Here is a 19,049-nt window from a genome sequence, read left to right as displayed (position 1 = left end):
GCAAACCATAAAGTACTTATGGAAAGGTTCCTGAGTGCTCCAAATCTGAGACTGATGACACCCATGAGTCCACCTGAGCCTAGCTGCACTTCTAGCAAGGCACAGAAGTTAACACCAAAGGCTAAAAATCCGAATAAGGCCATCAGTGAGATGCTGGGAACACACTCCATGTTCCTTGAAATCAAAGGTCCTCCTTCATGTTGGGATTTTTTTCTTTCCCTATCCCAGGAAACATCATGGAACTTCAGCAGCTGACTTCCCTAGCCCATGGCCCGAAAGGTATAAGAGCTATTATCTGTGTTGGCTGAATAATTTATCTGCAAAATTAGTAGACTGCCAGGATAGAACTGGTTGAATTATTCATCGGGAATAAATTATCCGAGATATTTAGCACTTCTTTCTGTTTGCGAAGGCTTCCTGAAACAATTCTGGTTCTGTGAATGCATTCGTTATTCATAAGTACGCAGTGAATAGATTATGCAAACAAATTTCAGCCTATGGCTTGTTTGTGAAACATTCACTTCAGCCCTGGCTATTCATGGCTGTGACTGATCACGGAGACACATGGTGCTCTCTCCCCTCCTTGATTGGAGCACAAACTTTTAAAACAAGAGAACAACAAATGACAAAGTGCAAATGATGGATAAGGACTAATGAATAATGCCCTTTCACTGCAAACTTTCAGACAAGCGATCGGTTGTGCCAAAGTCTGTGAAACTCTGGGGAATCATAAACATTTTAATGAATAAACTATTGACTGCTCAAAGACACCTAAACAAATGACAATAAAAGCCCTGCAGACGACACCGGAGTTTATATCACTATGTACAAAGTGCACCTTAACAAAAGTTTAACATTTTTGGCCATATGCTTCTGTAGCCTTTAAATTTTGGTTCCTTCTTTCTCCTGGTTCACTCTGGAAACTGCACCACTGATCTCTCCCTGCTGACTCTAATCGTGCCATCACTTAAGGACATAAGTAACTCAGTGAAGTGGAACTACTTAGCACAGAAAGTCATTTATGTATGCACGGGCCCTAAAAACATCAGCCTGATTGCAGGGCCGGTGATGGAGAGAGCTCAGTCCCTCCCCAGAACAGCCAGGTCCCATCTCTTGGCTTTACAGGGCTAAATTGCACCTCCAAGGTGTGGAGCCACCACATCAAGACGTTAAAAAGCAGAAAGTGAGCTTGATGCTGCAAGTTCGGCCGCTAGCAAACTATTTCTACTTTGAGACTCGTTAATATTCATCAGCCAGGGCCATTTGGATTGCTCACTTCTGTGCGTGATCTTTCTGGCACAAAGAAGGTTGTTTGCAGTAGTTTGCTGGTGGGGTGGGTCATCTCCAAGTGAGGAAGGTAGAAAGTAGAAGGAATAACAATGATAGCGAAGTCCTCTCTCAGATTCCAGTAAAGAATGGTTGCTATTAACTCCTAAGTCAGAGATAAAGACTCATTTTCCCCTGTTTAGCGAAGACATTGGAGGAAATCACAGGAGAAGGAAATAACCTGCATTTAATGGAAGGGAAAATAATGTAAATGCATGTGGAGTTTAGGCACAGAAGTCTAAAACTGGCTATTGACAGGGTGTGAAACTGAAAACCTTGCAGAGAGGCAAGGACCTGGGTGCTGCCCAGGTTTCCCTGCAGCACCGGGAGCAGGCTGAAGAGAGCCAGCTGGCAGAATTTGGGAACTTTTTAGCCACCTACAAAACTATGGCTTCCCGAAGTGTTCAATGGGGATACCTGGGCACCTCATGGGGATTAGTAGTGGCAGCAAGAACTGTGCAATAAAAACAGCACAGTTCTTGTCTTCTATCCAGAGGCAAGGATTTGTCCATCTGCTTTCGCAGCCACCCGAGTCCGGAAGATCATTTGGAATGTTTAACTTTCTGAGCACCTGCAAAACCCTTTTCAGAGCGAAGCACACACGAAAACCAAAATGCGTGTAAGAGATTCACCTCTGGAACGCAGGAGGGAAAAGCCCTGCTTCGGGTTAAACTTTTATCATTTCAGAGTATTTTCACTTGGACGGGGAAGTGTGGACAAGCTGCGAGGTGCGAAGAGAACCTGAAGAAATCCTCTGGCTGGGGAAAAAAAAAAACAAACCACCACAGCTCACCCTCTGGAAATCCAAACTAAGCTCTTGCCTTCAAATCCCAGCTCGCAGGGTTTTAAACTCCCTCCGAAGACCCTCTGGCCGCAGCGGGCCGGCGACCCCCGAGCTGAGCACCGACCCCCCTCCTCCTCCTCCTCCCTCACCCCGCTTTGTCCGGCCACCTCCTTCCCTCACCGCTCCCCTCACAAGGGGGGACAAAAGCGCAGGGGGACCCCCCCCCGCGGGACCCCGGCCCCCCTCCCCCCGGGGGCGCGGCAGATGCGCGGCTGCCCGCGGTAATTGCGGGCACGCTCCGGAGGGCGCGGCGCACGGGGCCGACCTGCCGCCTCGGCGCGGCCCCGCGGGGCGGCCACGGGGCCATTGTCCCCCCGCCGCTATAAGTACGGGCCGCCGCGCCGTCGTGTGCCAAAGCCGCCGCTCACACGAGCGGATCGCAGCCCGCAGCACTTCAAAGACAAGAGCGGTCGCGTGTCCCCCCGCCCCGCCTCTCCCTCCCTTTTTTTTTTTTTTTGCCCTTTTTTTTTTTTTGCCTTCCCCACCGAAGGCCGCCCTGCCTCCCCCTCCAGCCGAGAAAAAAAAAAAAAAACAGAAACAACCAAAAAACTCAACCAATCTTGCTTTTTCCTGCTTTATATATTCTTTAATACCGCTATTGCTTAACAGCATCCCTGGGAGTGCCTTTCCATGTGAGTACGGGGGGCGCCGGCACCTGCGCCGTGCCAAGCCCCCCTGCACCTCCACCCCTCCCTCTTAGTTAGTTATTTATTTTGTGTCTCCCCGACCTCCATCCTCCCCGCTTAGTGTTTTATTTCTCTCTTCCCCACCTCCATCCTCCCGTCTTAGTTATCTATTTATTTCTGTCTCTCCCCCACCTCCATCCTTGCTCTTAGTGACTTTTTTCCTGTCTATCCCCCCTCTTAGTTATTTCTATTTCTCTTCCCCACCTCCACCCTCCCCTATAATTATTTTTTCTCTCTCTCCCCCACCTTCATCTTTCCTTCTTTGTATTTTTTGCTTTCTTTTTTTTTTTTTTTTCTTGGCTCCCCGACCTCCATCCTCCCTTCTTAGTTAATTACTTTTTTCTCTCTTCCCCCCATCACCCTCAATCCCTTCCCCGACCTCTTCGCACCTTCCCCCCTCTCTCCCACCCCCGCGCTGACGGCGGCTCCATCTTCTCTCCCCGCAGGATGCCCGCGGAGGCGGCCAGCAGCGCCGGCTGTGCGGAACCCCCCGGCGTTCCGCGGGAGCGGAGACGGCGGCGCGGCCGTGCGCGGGCGCGTACCGAAGCGCTGCTGCACACCCTGAAGCGGAGCCGGCGGGTAAAAGCCAACGACCGGGAGCGGAACCGCATGCACCACCTCAACGCCGCCCTGGACGAGCTCCGCAGCGTCCTGCCCACCTTCCCCGACGACACTAAGCTCACCAAGATCGAGACCCTGCGCTTCGCCTACAACTACATCTGGGCCCTCTCCGAGACCCTCCGCCTGGCCGAGCAGTGCCTCCCGCCGCCCCCCGCCTTCCGCGGGGCCGCCGCCCCCCCGAGCCCCGGCAGCGATGCCGGTTCCTGGCTTTCCACCGCCTCCCCGTCCGCCCCCTCGCTCTGCGCCTCCGCCTCCGGCCCCAGCAGCCCCGCCACCTCCGAGGACTGCGCTTACGCGCCCGCCGACACCCTGCGCAGCTTCCGCGGGCTGCCCGCCGCCGCTCCCCCCGGCGCGCCCTGCCTCTAGGGCGCAGCGCTCCGCGCCCCTCCGCGCTGCCCCGCGGAGAGCGCCGGCTACCTCCTGCCCAGCGCCGGGGGCGTAAGAGGACGGCCGGGGGGGGGGTCTCCTCCCTTTGCACTTTCCAGACCCCCCTCCCCTCCGGCCCTTTCCATCCTCCCCCCGCTGCCGCCTCCCGTACGACACCGAAAACCGGGAAGAAAAGCGACAGATTTGCTGCCGCAGACGAGGTGAAAAGTCAATTTTACAATTTGTAGCTCTCCAGCGAAGAAAAACGAGCATGAAAATTTGGTTTGAACGCCCTGACAATGCCATGAAAAGGCTTAAGGGGGCCGATGCTGCCCGGGGCGCAGCACGGGGCTCAGCGCGTCCCTCCTGCCCTGCGCCCGGGGCGGCTCAGCCCGTCCTGGGGGAGGAGGGGGACCCAGCACCGGCCCCGATGGGACCCTGCGCCCCAGGACAGGAGGAGAGGCTCATGCATTATAGATGCTGACCCCAGCGCCGCGGCTCTGCTTCAGAGCAGGAGCAGACACGGGGTATTCAGCGAGAGGGCCAGATAGCGGTTTAATTTATTCAAGATGTTCATTCATATGAAAATTGTATTTTTGTACATAAAGAGCTTTATTCTATTATTATACCTCTTATCAAAGTGGGTTCTTTTTTTTTGGTAAGAAATTGTACTTTGCCCTGTAAATAAAATTTTTAACGTTTTTACTGAATGTCAGCAGTGCCTCCGGAGTTTTGTTTCTTAACCTCAAGGTTTTTTACTCCTCAGAAGGAGTCTGGGGTGGAAGGGAAGAGTTTGCCCCAAGGAGACAGTCAGCACAGGCCAAGTTGAAATTTCTCACACCACATCAGCCACAGACACATGCAGACACCTGCAAATATCAGCTGGCCCCCAAGTGTCCCAGATAAGGGATTAGGGACTCAGGATATGTGGACAGAGAGCTGGAGCAGAGTGGTGCCACCAACACTGTGTCCTTGCCATAGTTCCTAAAGGGTTGGAGGATTTGGGGCAAGGAGAGGATACTGCACCTGACCTGGGTATGGAGCTCACAGCTGTGCCTAAACCTGCAGCATTGGGAGAATCTGTGCTGTCCCTTTTCCCCAGCTCGCAGTGGGAGGGAGGCTCTCCCAGCTCACTCAAACATGGGGAAAGGATAAGGGTGGCTGGCTTGGCACCAGTCCCAGCACAGCTATGGCTCTCAGCTAGAGACTGGGGGTGTCAAGAAGTGACATGAAATCTGCCCATGAAATCTGCTCCCCTGATAGGAAACCCCAGCCTTTCCTTTCTCACACCTTTGTGTGCAATGGCAGAGCCCCCTGTCCCCCCAAATCCAACTATGCTGAAGGGCTTCTACTCTTCATCTCTCCATCCTCCCCTTCCTCAGCGCTGCTCAACACTCCCATATCGCACTGGGCACCCAGGCACTCTCAAATGCAACATTTTATCCTCCTCACCCTGCTCTATGGGGATGAGGCAGCTCAGCTGTGTCTCTCCAGTCATCTTCAAAAAAGTTGGTGAATCAGAGCTGCATGGGAAGTTAACAGGACGTTTGTGGGGAAAGCAGGTGGATGCTTGCATGGATGTTGTTGCACAAGCCCAAATAATCCAGGTCCTACACATCTCAGATGGGGCAGCACAGGGTTGGAGGAATGAATTGGCTTTCATTTGTCTATGCCTCAGTTTCCCATGGAGTACCACTATCCCCTCACATCATCAGTGACTGTCATGGTTTCATTAAGCAGAGATTTCAGAGCACTCAGATGCTCAGGAGTGCTGTAAAAGCCCAAGAAGTTCAGTCTTCAGGACATGATCATACACTGTGCACAGCAAAAGGCAGAGGGCAAAACACTGAGAAGCCGTTCATCACCCAGGCAAAATCTGTGCCTGAAAATCAACCCTCCTACAGAATGAAGAAGTCAGGTATACTATCAAAAATATAACATGGGATCATAGGATTGCCACAAAAACGGGAAGGAGAGGCACTGAATTAAGTTTGCACAGACACCTCAGAGTCAGTGTTTCCTCCTTTTTCAGTGCCTGTGTCAGAGATGTTTATATTTCTTCAACATAGTTTTCATATGCTTGTCTATACACACACGTACCCAGCTCTGTTTCCCAGTAATTATAAATGCTGCAAAGGAAATGTTATTGTTTGAAAATCCTAATAGCAGCATAATGCTTCTATTAATTAAAGACACCATCAACCAGCATTGCCCAGTTCCTTAATGATGTCCTGTTAAATAAAAGAGACTTGTGAAATCTAATTCTGGCAGTAACAGGTCTTGATCTGTGACGCAGTGAAGCTTTGCTTGCACCTGCCCTTGAAAGCCAGGAGGTTTTGTATGGAGTAGCCTCCAGGGGCTGAAATTTAGTACAGTCCATGGAGACGGAAGGTCATCTAAAGTCACTGGGTCCCAAGACACTGGACTTCAATCTCAAAGAAAAAAAAAAAAAAAAAAGAAAAAAAACCCAACTCCACAAAACTTCAAAATATCCTCTATTCTTTTGTGCTTTCTTAGCTGCGAGCAGAGATCTGTGGACATTATTCAGTGTATAAAGACCATACATCTACCAGGACTCGGTGTATGATGTTAATGTTCCTAATGGGCAATGAAAGCTGCAAACTGCGGGGGGACACAATTAGATTCATACATTAACATGAGTCAGAGAACAGTTTTTCCCCCGAGCAGTGATAGGTTCAGACATAGTTGAACAAATCTGCCACCGGGACAGATGGAATGCCTATATTCAGAGGCTGCAAGACCAACCTGCACCCCCGTTTACAACAACGGGGTTTGTCTTTATTTTTATCAAAAGAACAGTTTGGTGAATTGACAAGGAGCTGGAACAGGCTTCTCCAGTTGCTAACAGGCAGCTTTTTTTTAATTGCACTAAAACCATCTCCTTGCAAAAGTAGGACGGGGGAAAAAATAGGTGAATTTAATGCTAGGGCTGATGAAATCCTCGGCAAGCTTTTCTAGTTACATGGTAAAAAATTTCCATAAACAGGCACCAATCTCAGTCCCACTGAAACCAGTGGTGAGACCCTTACTGACTTCAGAAATCCCGAGATAGCTTGGGTTTGAACCCTGGCACCACATTAACTATATGTATATGCATTTTTTCAAGTGTCTGCTGATAGGTGTTCGGGATCCTTTGTCCTTGCTGAACCCAAACAGCTACCTCCAGGGCATGCAAGCATTAGGGACCCTCTGCCAGGAGGTTCTGCAAGTCCTCAGGTCTCACTTAATTCCCCTTTAGTTAGGAGAGAAAGTCTGAGATGGCCCCATAGATAGGGCATCCCTGCTGGCTGGGAAACCTGCTTCCAGCACAGACTTTCTCAAAACACAACGGAGATTATCCCACTTTCTCTTTGCTGAGATGTACTGTGGGGAAACAGTCAGCTACCAACTACAAGATGCTGGTGTGCTCTGGGGACAGACCCCACAGCAGCTTGACAGCACTGGAGCAAGTCTGTCTCAGTCTTTTCCAGCTGATTTGGAGCTTCAGAAAGTCTTGGTGAATTACCCGTGCTCAAACAGTGAGCAAATAGCTGTGAATCCAAAATTTTGTACAGGTTTTGTATAACAAGTATTTTCTGTGGCTTTGATGCCATGTGGTGCCCTACTTATTATCATCCCTGCTGGGATGAGGCTCACACAGTGCTTGGAGTTTAGTTATTAACGAGAGGGTCCTCAGAGATTTTCATTATTGAGTATCAATCTGTTGTAGATTTTGATTTTCCTCAGTACAAGATCTGTAAAATGCAGCCTGAGCTACTACCCATGAGCACACGAAACTGAATACTATAATTATAGATCTCTGGGGTTCAAATGCTCCATTAAGACTGATTTGTATAGTAGGTAGAGATTATCACAACAGAAGCAGGTGAGAACTAATTTTGAGGAGCTTTTTTACTGGTGACATATGCAATTAAAAGAAATCATCTGGAGGAGCAGAGCTGCTGAGGACCAGGCAGATTTACTGACTGTGCTGTACATGAGCACTGCAGGAAGGAGATGTCAAAATACAGCATAAAATACTCTCAGCTGATACTTTGCTGAACATTTACAGCTTTCAAAGGACATTGCTGAAGCACTTGTTAATCTAGAAAAACAAATTAACTGACTTGTTAAAACCAGTTTTATGACCAGTAGCTTGGTAATAGCATCCCTGATAAACCAGCCCCTTTGGCTGGTGATGCCACCCTTCTCTGCAGGTACAAGAAACAATTCCCACTCAGCTGCTTCCCCTTTCATTGGACTCATTCACTGTCAGGATGATGGAGCACACAGCAAACTTCTGCATAGAGTCAAAATGTGCTGAAGCAAGGCTTTTAGACAAGAGATTAGCTTTATTCTTTGATTAATGGTGAATAAGGGTTCAGAGACAGGGTCTTGCATGAACTGTGCCATGGAAGTATCACCATCGAGTTCAGAAAGTGGGTTTTCTAATGCTGTGACTGGAAAGAAGATGCTTAGAGTGTCTCACTAACTTCCCTGCTCTGAGATCCTTCATTTATCTGCACTATTCAGGCCCCTGCCCCCTCACTTTCCACCCAGGAGATTCATTGTGCTTCAGGGAATGACCAGCCCATGTCAGTGCATGGCATCCCTTCCACTCCTGAGATGAGCTTAATTAGGAACTGAAGCATGTGAGTGGACTGATGCCTCTATTTCCCAAACAGGGATTTGGCAGAGTTCTCAAGACTTCACTGTCTCTTTCTTGGATTATTACATTCTGCACATTCCAGGATAATCTTTTTTTTAACCTGAAGATTTCACACAATCACCTTCTAAGAAAGCAGGTAAAGGTGTCTAATGGCAGTCCAAGGTGATTACAGACCATAATGGTTTGTTGCACAAATAATGGATTAAGTTCCATCTGTAGGAGTTAATTGGAATTATTTCTACAAACAAACAACTTGTTCTGTTCCTCTGTGTAAGGCAGATGTCAGCAATCCTCATAAAAACATACCCAGGAGCAGCTTCAGCAGTTGGCATCTCTCACCCAGCACAAACCCAGAAGATGATGTGCTTGTCCAACCTGCAGCTTTCCATTGAGATAAGAAGCCTGAAGAAACACAACATTTGCAAGTATGAAACCTGCAAATACAAAATCCTACACCTTAGATGGCATTAGTCCACTTTTGAAGGTGGCAGGAGAGGGGACATGTAGCCCAAGGGACATGATGGATTCACAAGTTTGTCCCTGTCCTTACCATGAGGTTAAGCAGTCCTTGATGAGCGCTTCAGTTTAGATAAATGAGGCCAAACAGAGTAGACAAATGTTAAAAACCAAGGGAAGGTAGTCAAAATTCCTAGCGTGGTTATATTCACGTTGGGTTCCCCGTGTTGACCTTTGGGATAACGTACTGAAAGGACAGTCTCAAAGGCAGGGGCAGAAAGAATGAAAATCACTAGTGGCAGGTAAAAGTTCAACAAACAGCACTGAGCAGTCCTTTCCCACCTGAATTTCTCCCTGAAAATATTAACTTTTGAGAAAGCAGATATCCTCAGCAAGGCTGCTCTCCTTGTGGAAGACCAGCATATAGCCTTGGGGTGTGAATCTTCACATGGACCAGAAACAGCATCCCCTGGGATTTTCCAGCTGGGCTCTGGAACTCGTGGGAAACAGACAATATTTACAGATTATTTTGCCCAGAACTGAGAAAGGCTAAAGACCCTTCTAGTAAAGACCAGCAACTGTATGCAGCTGAGTTAATCCCTTCCTCCAAACCCTGAGTAACTAGATTTACTTTTGAATTTTCACTTGTGTTACTTGGCTATCCCCAGGTATAAATGCACAAGATGTTTCTCGAGTTCACTGGTAGGACTATTCAAACTGAAGGGATTTAACTCCTGAGATAAAAGAATATGGCATTTTTTTTCCCTTCCTATTTGAGTACCATCTCTCCTGCAGCAAGTCTTTTGTAATCTGAAAGGAAACCCTTCCCTGTCACAACATCAGTAATGGATATTGCTCTCTCAATTACCTCTTCCTTGGCCAGGAGAGCAACTGATGCGCATCGTGTTTATCCAGCTCACTGAAGTGCTTTCATTATCTGAGAAAAGAGGTTAATTAGTATTTAATCAATCTTTTCACAGGGTACAGTTTCCTCCTCTCCTATTTGCAATCCAAAAAGATGTCAGCTTCCAAAGCCATAATGCCCTCTTGATAAATCAAGTGGCAGCTAATGAGGTCTGTGGTCCCAGGGAAGAAGGGTCCCGGCTACCTGACCCGCCGTAGCTGTCACCGGCGCGGCTGTCACCTGCACCACCCTCCCGGGGAGCACTTGTTGGGATGAGGGAGATGCACGGAGCCATATGGGATGCAGGGAAGGGAATTGTCAGCTGAGGAAGGCGGCGGTGGCCGTGCACATCCCAGAATGAGATGTGAGTGTGTGCATGTGTCCTGTGTGTGCTTCACACTAACCAAGCTCAGTGGAGCCATGAGATAAATCTCACAGAAACTCTACCCTCCGGAAAGAAACAGATGGGATCTCCTTCTCTCTTTCTTTCCTCTTTTTCTCTGTTGTTTGTTTTTTTATTATTATTATTTTGATTCTTTTAACTGTTTTTAAAGATAACTCTGCAGCCATCCTTGCACATGTGTGGGACTGAACTTCAGTGGCGACTAAGAGACGCTAATGATGCTTGGTGCCAAAAGTTATGGATAAGAAACACATCAGCTCATCTCAAAGAAACTTATGTAGAAGGATGAAGTTTCCTTCATTAGGCAGCAGGCAAGTCTTTGTTCTTCCCTGAATAATATCAGGAGAAAACCTGAACCTCTTTCTCTCCATGTTTCCAGGACATTAGTGCTGCTGGCTGCAGCTCTGCCTGGCTGGACCGAAGCTGAACTGCAGCTGAGACAAACACCCACCCAAGCAAAGGAGACTGAACTTTGGCCACTCTCAAGAGGGACTTGGGTGAGATACTGGTCCAGGACAGCTGTTCCAGCCACCCAACCTTCCCATCCTAAAACAAGGCCTGGCAGCACTTGGGGTAAATACGTTTTCTGAGATATTTAAGCAGAGAAATTGGCCCATGCATCCACATGCTCAACTCCTTTTGGCCACTGGGCTATTCTCTGCCTAGCCACTGCTGCTGACAATGAGGGGCTGAGCCACACACCCTGTGGTAGCCATGCTCTGGATTTCTTTCCCTGACTTTGGGAAATTCATTGTCTTTAGCGTGGTCTGGAGGTTCAAAGTCCCCTTTCACTCCACGGGGCGCCCTTTCTGGGTTCATAAAGCTACGTTCAGAAATCTTTGGGCAGACCCAAAGCTGACAAAAGTGTCATTAAATAATGCTGCCAATGAATGAAGCTACCAAAGAAGACATAGTCCAGTTTGCATCTCAGTTACAAGAAGAAAGTGCAGTGACAGAGTGAGTAATTGGCTAATTGTCTCTACGAGCTCTTTTTTAACAGTGCAGTCGTGCGATTGCACCATCTGGGGGGATCTCGGGGAGGGAGCCCCAGCACACACAAAGCCAGCGTGCGTTTCCCGACACGCAGGCCAGGCAACTGCTGCCTTCCCAGGCAGGCACCGGGAGCAGCAGCCCCCCTGAGCCCCCCCGAGATACAGGCAGAGAGGCTGAAGCTCTGCTGAAGGTGAAAGGTGGGACATTTGGCCAAGCAACACCTGCATCTTCCGGAGCACACGCTGAAGCCCACCTGAGTTGCACAGGGGAGTAACCCAAGGGGCAGTGAGTGATGGTGTCTGCCTGATTGCATGGCCGCTAATGAGCACAATTAAACGGGAGATGTTGGGTGGGTGGTAGGTGCAACAAACTGGCATCCTTGGCCCAGGCCAGGGTGCTGCCGGCTGCGGGCGGGGAGCTGGGCGCACGGGTGTGCTTTTTGGGACGCTCAGAAATGATGGCATTTCCCCCTCCTCGTCTTGAAAAAGCTGAATTACTGCCTTTGAGTCCCCATCTATTTTCTTCCAAAGTTACCATGAAGCAAAAAAAAGTATAAATCACACTTTTAAGTGGGCCTGGCACTCGGCTCACAAGAAGAAGAAGAAGAAGGAAAAAAAAGAGGTAATGCCATAATGTAAAATAGTTAAAAGCTTATTAGAGCCGTTCAGGGCAGTATGATTTCCACTTTGTTTCAGAACACCCCAAGCCCATCCTTTCATGCTATTGTGAAGGCAGCAATTCAAATCTCCCTTTGTCAGTATGAATGGCCCCTCTTAAAGCTCTTTTATGCCAACATATTCCCTACAGGCATATGCCCTTTAGCTCTATTACTGATTTACCCAAGTATTCAGCCCATACCTTCTGCTTTTCTTTTTCACTTACTGAAGTTCCACATGACACGAGCTGCAGCCCCTGCTTTGGTGCCTGCCCCACACCCCGGCCCCAGCCGGGATGCTGCTGTCTCCGCCGCTATCTATCTCACCAGGAAAAGCCACACAAAAAAACTAACAGAGGAGACTTTTCAAATGATTGATTTTTCTTCCCCCCCGCCCCGTTCAGCTTTCCCCCTTCTCTCCATCCCTACATTTGTTAGCCCAAACAAACGAGCGAGGGTATATCCCCCCCCCTCCCCAGCCATAGGGGGAAAAGAGCCTCGCAGGCTTTGAGGGGGGAAAAATGCGAGTGCAAAAAACGCAAGTGGGCCTATTACCTCTACTTACCCTAATTAGACTTGCTTTGAAGGGCTATTCAGAGATTTTGAAAGGCTGTCCTCTCCCTGCATCTCATTGTGCAATGTTTGCAGAGACATTTGCATCTGTTTGTGCTTCTGAAAATAGCAATGGATGCTTTCAAGAAAGCAAAGCCACCTCCAAGCCCCTCCGCACCGAGCCCGGGGCCGCAGCAGTCGAGGTATGTGCGGGGAGAGACACCCCAGTTTCCAGGGTTTCAGGGTTCTCCCTATTTAAACAATTCCCTTTAACAATGCAATTTTAGGCATAAAATCTGCTAACTAGATTAAATCCAGATGACACAGGACGCAGAAATGGAAAGAAAAAAGAAGAAGAAGAAGAAGAGGAAAATTCAAGGCTAAAATAAATGGTCGGCATCCTAACAGGATAGAAAGTGTGAAATCCATGCAGAGCTAGAGAGAATGGGTGGCAGAGCAGCCCGGGCTTTCATACGCATATGGCCTTGACCATTTGACTCTGGTCCCATTGAGGTGATCAGCTGGAGACGTGAAGGGGCATCTCTGGCAACACACACGGCCCGCTCGCTCCTTGAAGAAAGCCCACGAAATAAAGCTGCATAAAGGTGATTGATAGTAAACATTTTGTAATTTGGAGGGATTAAACTTGCGGGATGATCTTGATCAGGTTCTCAAGGCATTGCCAGAATGCAATTACATTAGAATAGCCGCGGCTGGATCGCTGCTGGCAGAGCCACAATATCCGCCAGAGAAAGGGGGTGTGAATGGGACAAAAGGGTTAATTTGAATACGTGCTGAAAAGACTGGAGGTGGACAAGGAGCTCTGCAAGGACTTCATCAGGAGCCATGGGCAGAAGGAGACGGTTTTGCAAATACAGAGGGCGAGAGAAGAGGATGTTTGTAAAGCACACTTGGAAAGTGGGGAGGGGGGGATGAAAGCTCCACAAAGCTCAAACTGCTTCTTTCTTACATTGCCCTGGGCTACGCTCAGAGGAGCACTTTAGATGGATTAATCACAAGGAAAAACAGTGGGATGAAAGTCTTCTCCTCCGTCTGTCCTGGCCGCAGAAGGGCTGCGCTGCTCTTTATGCACCAGCCAGTGTTGGCTTCTGCCCTGGGCACCAACCCAGCTCGGCCACACTGGGCAAACACATCCCCTGGTAGTGAGCTGCACGTTTGGGAACTGGGAGTCCCACGGGATTTTTATTGAGACAGACTAGGTTAAGTTTATGCTATCAGCAGGTTGGAGATTTTATCAGATTACTGTTCCAAAAATGCTTAGCAGGAATTAGGCATGCAAATCTACTCGGCCACTGGGAGGACAATACACTCCCCCATGCCGGGCAAATTCTCCTGCTAGCTCAGGCACCCATGACATGGGCTTTTCCACTCATCTTTTTAACATTTAAACACACACTGGCATCTGGAAAATGCTCCTATGTGTGAGCCAGGCTTGGATGTGCTGGGTGGGCTGGGAGGGGGCACGTCCCTCCTCTCCCAAGGTGATGGGGAAGATGCTTCCCTGTCACCTCCTCTCCATCCCTGCCCTGTCACCTCCTCCCTATCCCTGCCCCAGTCAGTACCATGGTTGCACCCACTCCACAGCAACACCTCTTTGAAGAGAGCAGAGATGTCCTGTGCACTCCCAGAGGTGCTGCAAAATGCAGGATCTGAGGCTGCAGCAAAGCCTGAAGCCAAGTAGGGCTGAAGGACACAGGTGGGGGAAGCCCCTGATGCCATGGGGGAACTTGAAGCCATTGCTGCTGGCTTGTGATTTATGGCAGATCTCACACTCTTTGGGGCCCTCTGTGCAGTGGCTGGAGGCTGTGTGAAGGTGTCAGTGTCTCTGATAGGCAGAAAGCAGCAGCTGGGCCAGGCAGGGCCAGGCAGGGTGGTGACCCTCAACACCCCACATGAGCCCCAAGCTCCTTTGGAGGGATGTGACTGTTTGCACAAGCACCCTAGGGACTGGGTGACCTCTCTGGATGCGCATTAAAAACTGTTCAAAGTGAGGCTCTGGCTGTGCAGAACAACAAGAGTAGCGACCTGCTTACAGACCCCCACCCCATCCTACTCATCCCCCCCACACACACCCTCTGCTCAGCAAGGGGTGCCAGCCTCAGTGCCAGCCTGGTCATTTGACCCATGCATGGGTGACTGCACACCCTGGACCATCAGATCAGGGCTTGGTGTCCTCCACAGCGCAGGGGTTTGGGCTGTTCCAGCCCTTTTTGACATTTGAAACTCAGAATGAAGTTTCAGCATTTTCTGCAGAGACATCAGTGGGCTTTGGCTCTGCTTTGTTCCTCTGGGACCTACGGATACAACAGATAATCCCCATGCTGTAACTCCAACACCACGTTCACCAAGCACTCCCCAAACACAAACCAAGTCTATTTCCTTTTTATATTTAGAAATGCAGGACCAGCAGGTAAACCTGCTTATCTATCACCTCCCTCACAGCTTGCTCAGCCAAACCAAAAGCCAGCAGAGCATCCAGTGACAGAACAAAGGGTAATGGTCACAAACTGGTACACAGAAGATTTAACCTAAATATAAGAAAATACTTCTTTACCCTGAGGGTAACAGAGCACTGGGGCAATCTGCCCAGGGAGGTCATGGAGTCTCCATCCCTGGAGACATTCAAAACCCACCTGGACGTGTTCCTGTGGGATCTGCTCTAGGGGATCCTGCTCTAGCAATAGTGTTGGACCAGTTGACCTCCAGAGGTCCTTTCCAACCCCAACCATTCTGTGATTCTGTGAGACATCCCTGAGCAGAAGGTGCCTGAGGAGCTCCAGAACCCCCCACCCAACAGCGACTTTTCCAGGGCAACTTTGCCCAGCAGCTCTTTCTCTCTGGCTGCTCCTCGTTGCCATTTTGGGGAGGAATTTTTTTTTCTACTAGGTTTCTCTCTTTCTTTTTTTTTTTTTTCCTTTCCTTTCTTTTTTTTTTTTTTTTTGTTTCCTTTGAGAACCCCCTGTGTTTGTGTTGCTCTTTCTCCCCAGCACAAAGCACCTCTCCATTTCCTGGGCTGGGGGCTCACACCAGCCTCAGATCTTGGAGCAGCAAAGTCACAGGGGTCGCGGGTCACCCGAGGGCATCGGGGACAGACAAAGTCTCTTCAGCCACTAATGTAAGCTGGGGGAACAGGGAGCTGAAAGCCCATCCACTTGAGACTATCTACAAGGCACTCAGCCCTCTCTAAGGGCTTATAATGTTGACTCTCCTGTCATTGGATCCAACCTTACTATAAGCCCTGGAGGTGTGGGGGGGATGGAGGGGGGTTAGAGACATTCATTCAGAAAAATAAATCCCCCTGCTACCATTCTCTTCATCAAGATAAATATACCACAAACAGAACAAGGAAAGAGGCTGAACTCCTGATCTCTGCTCCAGCAGCTTCAAAATTGACATTAAAAAAAACAACAGCTTATTAGACTCCTCGATTATTTGCCATTAAAAGAAAACAATGCAGTTTATGAGGATCCAAAGCAGCTTATTTGTATATTTTATTCTAGTCCATCCAAAAGAGAGAATTTTGCAAAGTAAGTGGGGTTTGGTTTTATTTGGATTCACCATTTGCAACTTGAGCTGCTCCAGCCCAGGGGATGGTCTGTATTCCCTGCTGGGGGGACATTGCTCAGCTCCAAACTGTTGTTTAAACCTGTAAAACTTCCTTGGTGAGGAAGATCAGGGCTTGGCCAGGGTTGTACAGGCACTGGGGAACCCGGAGCACCAGTTCCCAGCCTGGGAAAGCCTTTACCAGCACCAGGGCACAGGGTGGAAGATGTCTCTAACTGTTTTGCCTCTCTAATTCTTGCCCAAAGCTGTGTTGAACTGGAATGAGAATCTGGTGTAAAATCTGCATAGGATGGATGTATTCAGCTGGTACTCAGCCAGCAGGAGAACCTGGGGGTTTTGCCTCCATCTCCCACCTGAAAGGCAGCCTTCTTTCCCCATCCTTTCTCTTCCATCAAATCTTGCTGAAATACCCTGAATTTGCACTGACCTGTGCTGATAGAACTGGACTCTCAAGTGTGTTTGAGAGGATGAGCCTGGTCAGCACAAGTTAGAGCTGCCCATGAGCTGCTCTAATGTCAGTGAACCTGGAAAAAGGGACATGTGGAAAGTCTCCAGCAGAGGCAAAGCACAGCAAGATCTCTGGTTAGTAGATCTGGGCTGGTATCAGCATCTCTTCTTCCACTCCTATGTAGTTGGCTCATTCAAGAAATCACACAAACCACTGATTTTAGGAGATTTTTACCTTCCACTGTAGCTAGACCTAGCTCTGGATGGAGATATGATTTTTAGACCATCAAGTTTTGCCTCCAACTGTCCTAGAGCTTCGAAAACACCTGGAAAGCCTGAGTATCAGCATGTGCTTTGAAATGTCACATAAATCTTCCTTCTTAAGAAAAAGAGCCTGGTGAGTGTGGGTACTCCTGCAAACAGATGTCCCTCCTCCACCATTTAATTTCCTGTCCCCCTTGCTGGTAGAGTGGGGACAACAGGTCACTGCCACTTGCAAGGGTTCAGGGGAGCAGAGGACTGCATCAGGCTCTGCAGCATCATATACAAGCACGGTGAGATGCTCAGATCTTGAGGGGGAAAACATGCACAAAGGGGGAAACTTGTTGCCTTGGGGAGGGAGAAAGCTGAACTGATCAAGCTGCTGATCTAAGAGAGGAATAATGGGATTTGGTGGGATTCACATTGATGTCTAGATGAGAGGAGCCTCTGGTTGCCTTTTTTCTTTCAAGCCACTGAGCAAGAATCGTAAAGCCTCTTCACAATCTGCCTTGGCTGAGCTAATTATTATCACAGGAGTTAGACAAAAGCTCAATGGCTTTTCCAGTGGCTCTCCAACAGTTTCTAGGCTGCCTCAAGAACTAGAGCTCCCTTTTTTGATTACCATATTCTTCAAAAAGTTTTCAACTGCTGATCTTTATTTTAACTCTTACAGGAAACACAGGCAGCTGAGATGGGTGTCCATGGTCCTGGCTCACTCTCCTCTCACCCTGCAGCACCACTGGTCCCCATGGGCACCCCTGGCCATTTTCTGAAGTCCATCAGAGGAAAAATAAATGTCACAACAGAGTATCCGGTTTTTGAGGAGTGAGACAGAGACCAAGGGGAAGCAGCAGCCAGCCTGTGCCTGGCCAGGGCTATCCAGTGACTTATTCAAGGGAGCCATTCACACCTTCTCCCCAAGGAGAGGGCTGCCCTGGGAAGCAACCAGCCCTGGCACAGAGACATGCTTGTGGACTTTCCACCTGAGCAGGTCACCAGAGCACTCCCGGGACACATCCTGGACTGTGAAACCCCCGTCCTGCAGCCTTTGTTCCCCACCAATCTTTTTCAGAGCTTCCCAGTTTTATAATTTTTTTATTATTATTCTTTTTTTTTTCCTTTTTTTCCACCCCTTTTTTTTTTTCCTTTAGGAGAAGTAATATTTACATGGTTTTTAACTAGGGGTACCCAAGGAAATAAAGAAATAAATTTTTAAAAATAAACAAAGTAATAAATAATAAGCAAAAATGTGAGGACAGCAATAAGGTGTGCTTGAGGTGGGTATTTCTCCAAAAGCTCCCCAGCACCTGAGGGTATCTGGGACTTCATTTAACCCCTCCAAGGCTGGTAAACCTTCAGAGCTCCCCAGGAGGGAGAATTTCCCCACTCCCAAGCAGAGAGGCAGTGCATGGAATGCAGAAGCCATGTTTTAGTGCCCTGGCAGCTCTGCCCAGCCCAGGACCTATGGGATGCACTCATGGACCTCGCTGCACAGCAGTGAAAGCACCTTGTCCCAAGCCTCCATCTCAGCTCAGAGTTGCAACCCTTGCACCATTTTCCCTTAATTTTAGGAAGTCTCTGCTAAAAAGGCACTGTTGATGGTGCAAGCAAGCTGGGGATTTATGGTGGCGATGGTTGGAAGCTGTCCTCCAGCAGGTGTGGGAGCCACCAGCTCAGTCCAACAGGTCCCATGCCCACAGCCTGGTCCTCACAGGACTCCCAGCAGCAGGACTAATTGTGCAGCCATTTCTTTTGCATTGTTTTGAAAGGGTCCTTCAAGATAAACGGATTTTAATTTTCCCCCCCCATAACGGAACATCTAAAGAAAACCTCTCCGAGGACTCGGGAGGAGACGACAGCCAAGAAATGGGAACAATCACTCGTGCGCCGATGGTCGAGGCGCCGGCACCGGGCTCAGGTTTCAGGACAGAGCCTGATGAAGAAGCACCTCTGGTTTGCGCTGTCCGAGCAGCTGCCGGGAGCTGCGCTGCCTGCACGGACAGCTCCCTGCCTTCTCTGCATCGGGCCACCAAAAAGGTTCCTGCCACTGCAGCACCCACGGCTGGCCAGGCAGGAGCTGGGGTGGCCGGCGCAGGCACCAGCCGGACGGGAGAAGGATGCTTGGGATGTTCTCCATCCCCTAAGCTTTCTTTTCTTTTAGCATCAAGGAGAGCAACGGATCAGCCTGCCACCTTCCCTTCAATGTATTGCACTAAGTATGATTGTTTTCATGCAAGAGAATGAAGCAGGGGAAAACCTTCACAGCTAAATAACTCACATG

At 49.0% G+C, this 19,049-nt stretch overlaps 1 protein-coding gene across 1 annotated transcript; it reads left to right on the top strand.

Moving 5' to 3' along the window:
* Positions 1-3,303: 3,303 nt before the first annotated feature.
* On the top strand, positions 3,304-3,843 carry NEUROG1 (neurogenin 1). Its single transcript, XM_051631546.1, has one exon. It carries the CDS (start codon positions 3,304-3,306, stop codon positions 3,841-3,843), a length of 540 nt encoding a protein of 179 aa, XP_051487506.1.
* Positions 3,844-19,049: the final 15,206 nt, after the last annotated feature.

Source organism: Apus apus, chromosome 13 (assembly GCF_020740795.1).
Source record: "Apus apus isolate bApuApu2 chromosome 13, bApuApu2.pri.cur, whole genome shotgun sequence".
Classification (NCBI taxonomy): Eukaryota; Metazoa; Chordata; class Aves; order Apodiformes; family Apodidae; genus Apus; species Apus apus.
The sequence above is the reverse complement of the archived record's forward strand: the minus strand, read 5'-3'. Positions and strand labels throughout refer to the sequence as shown.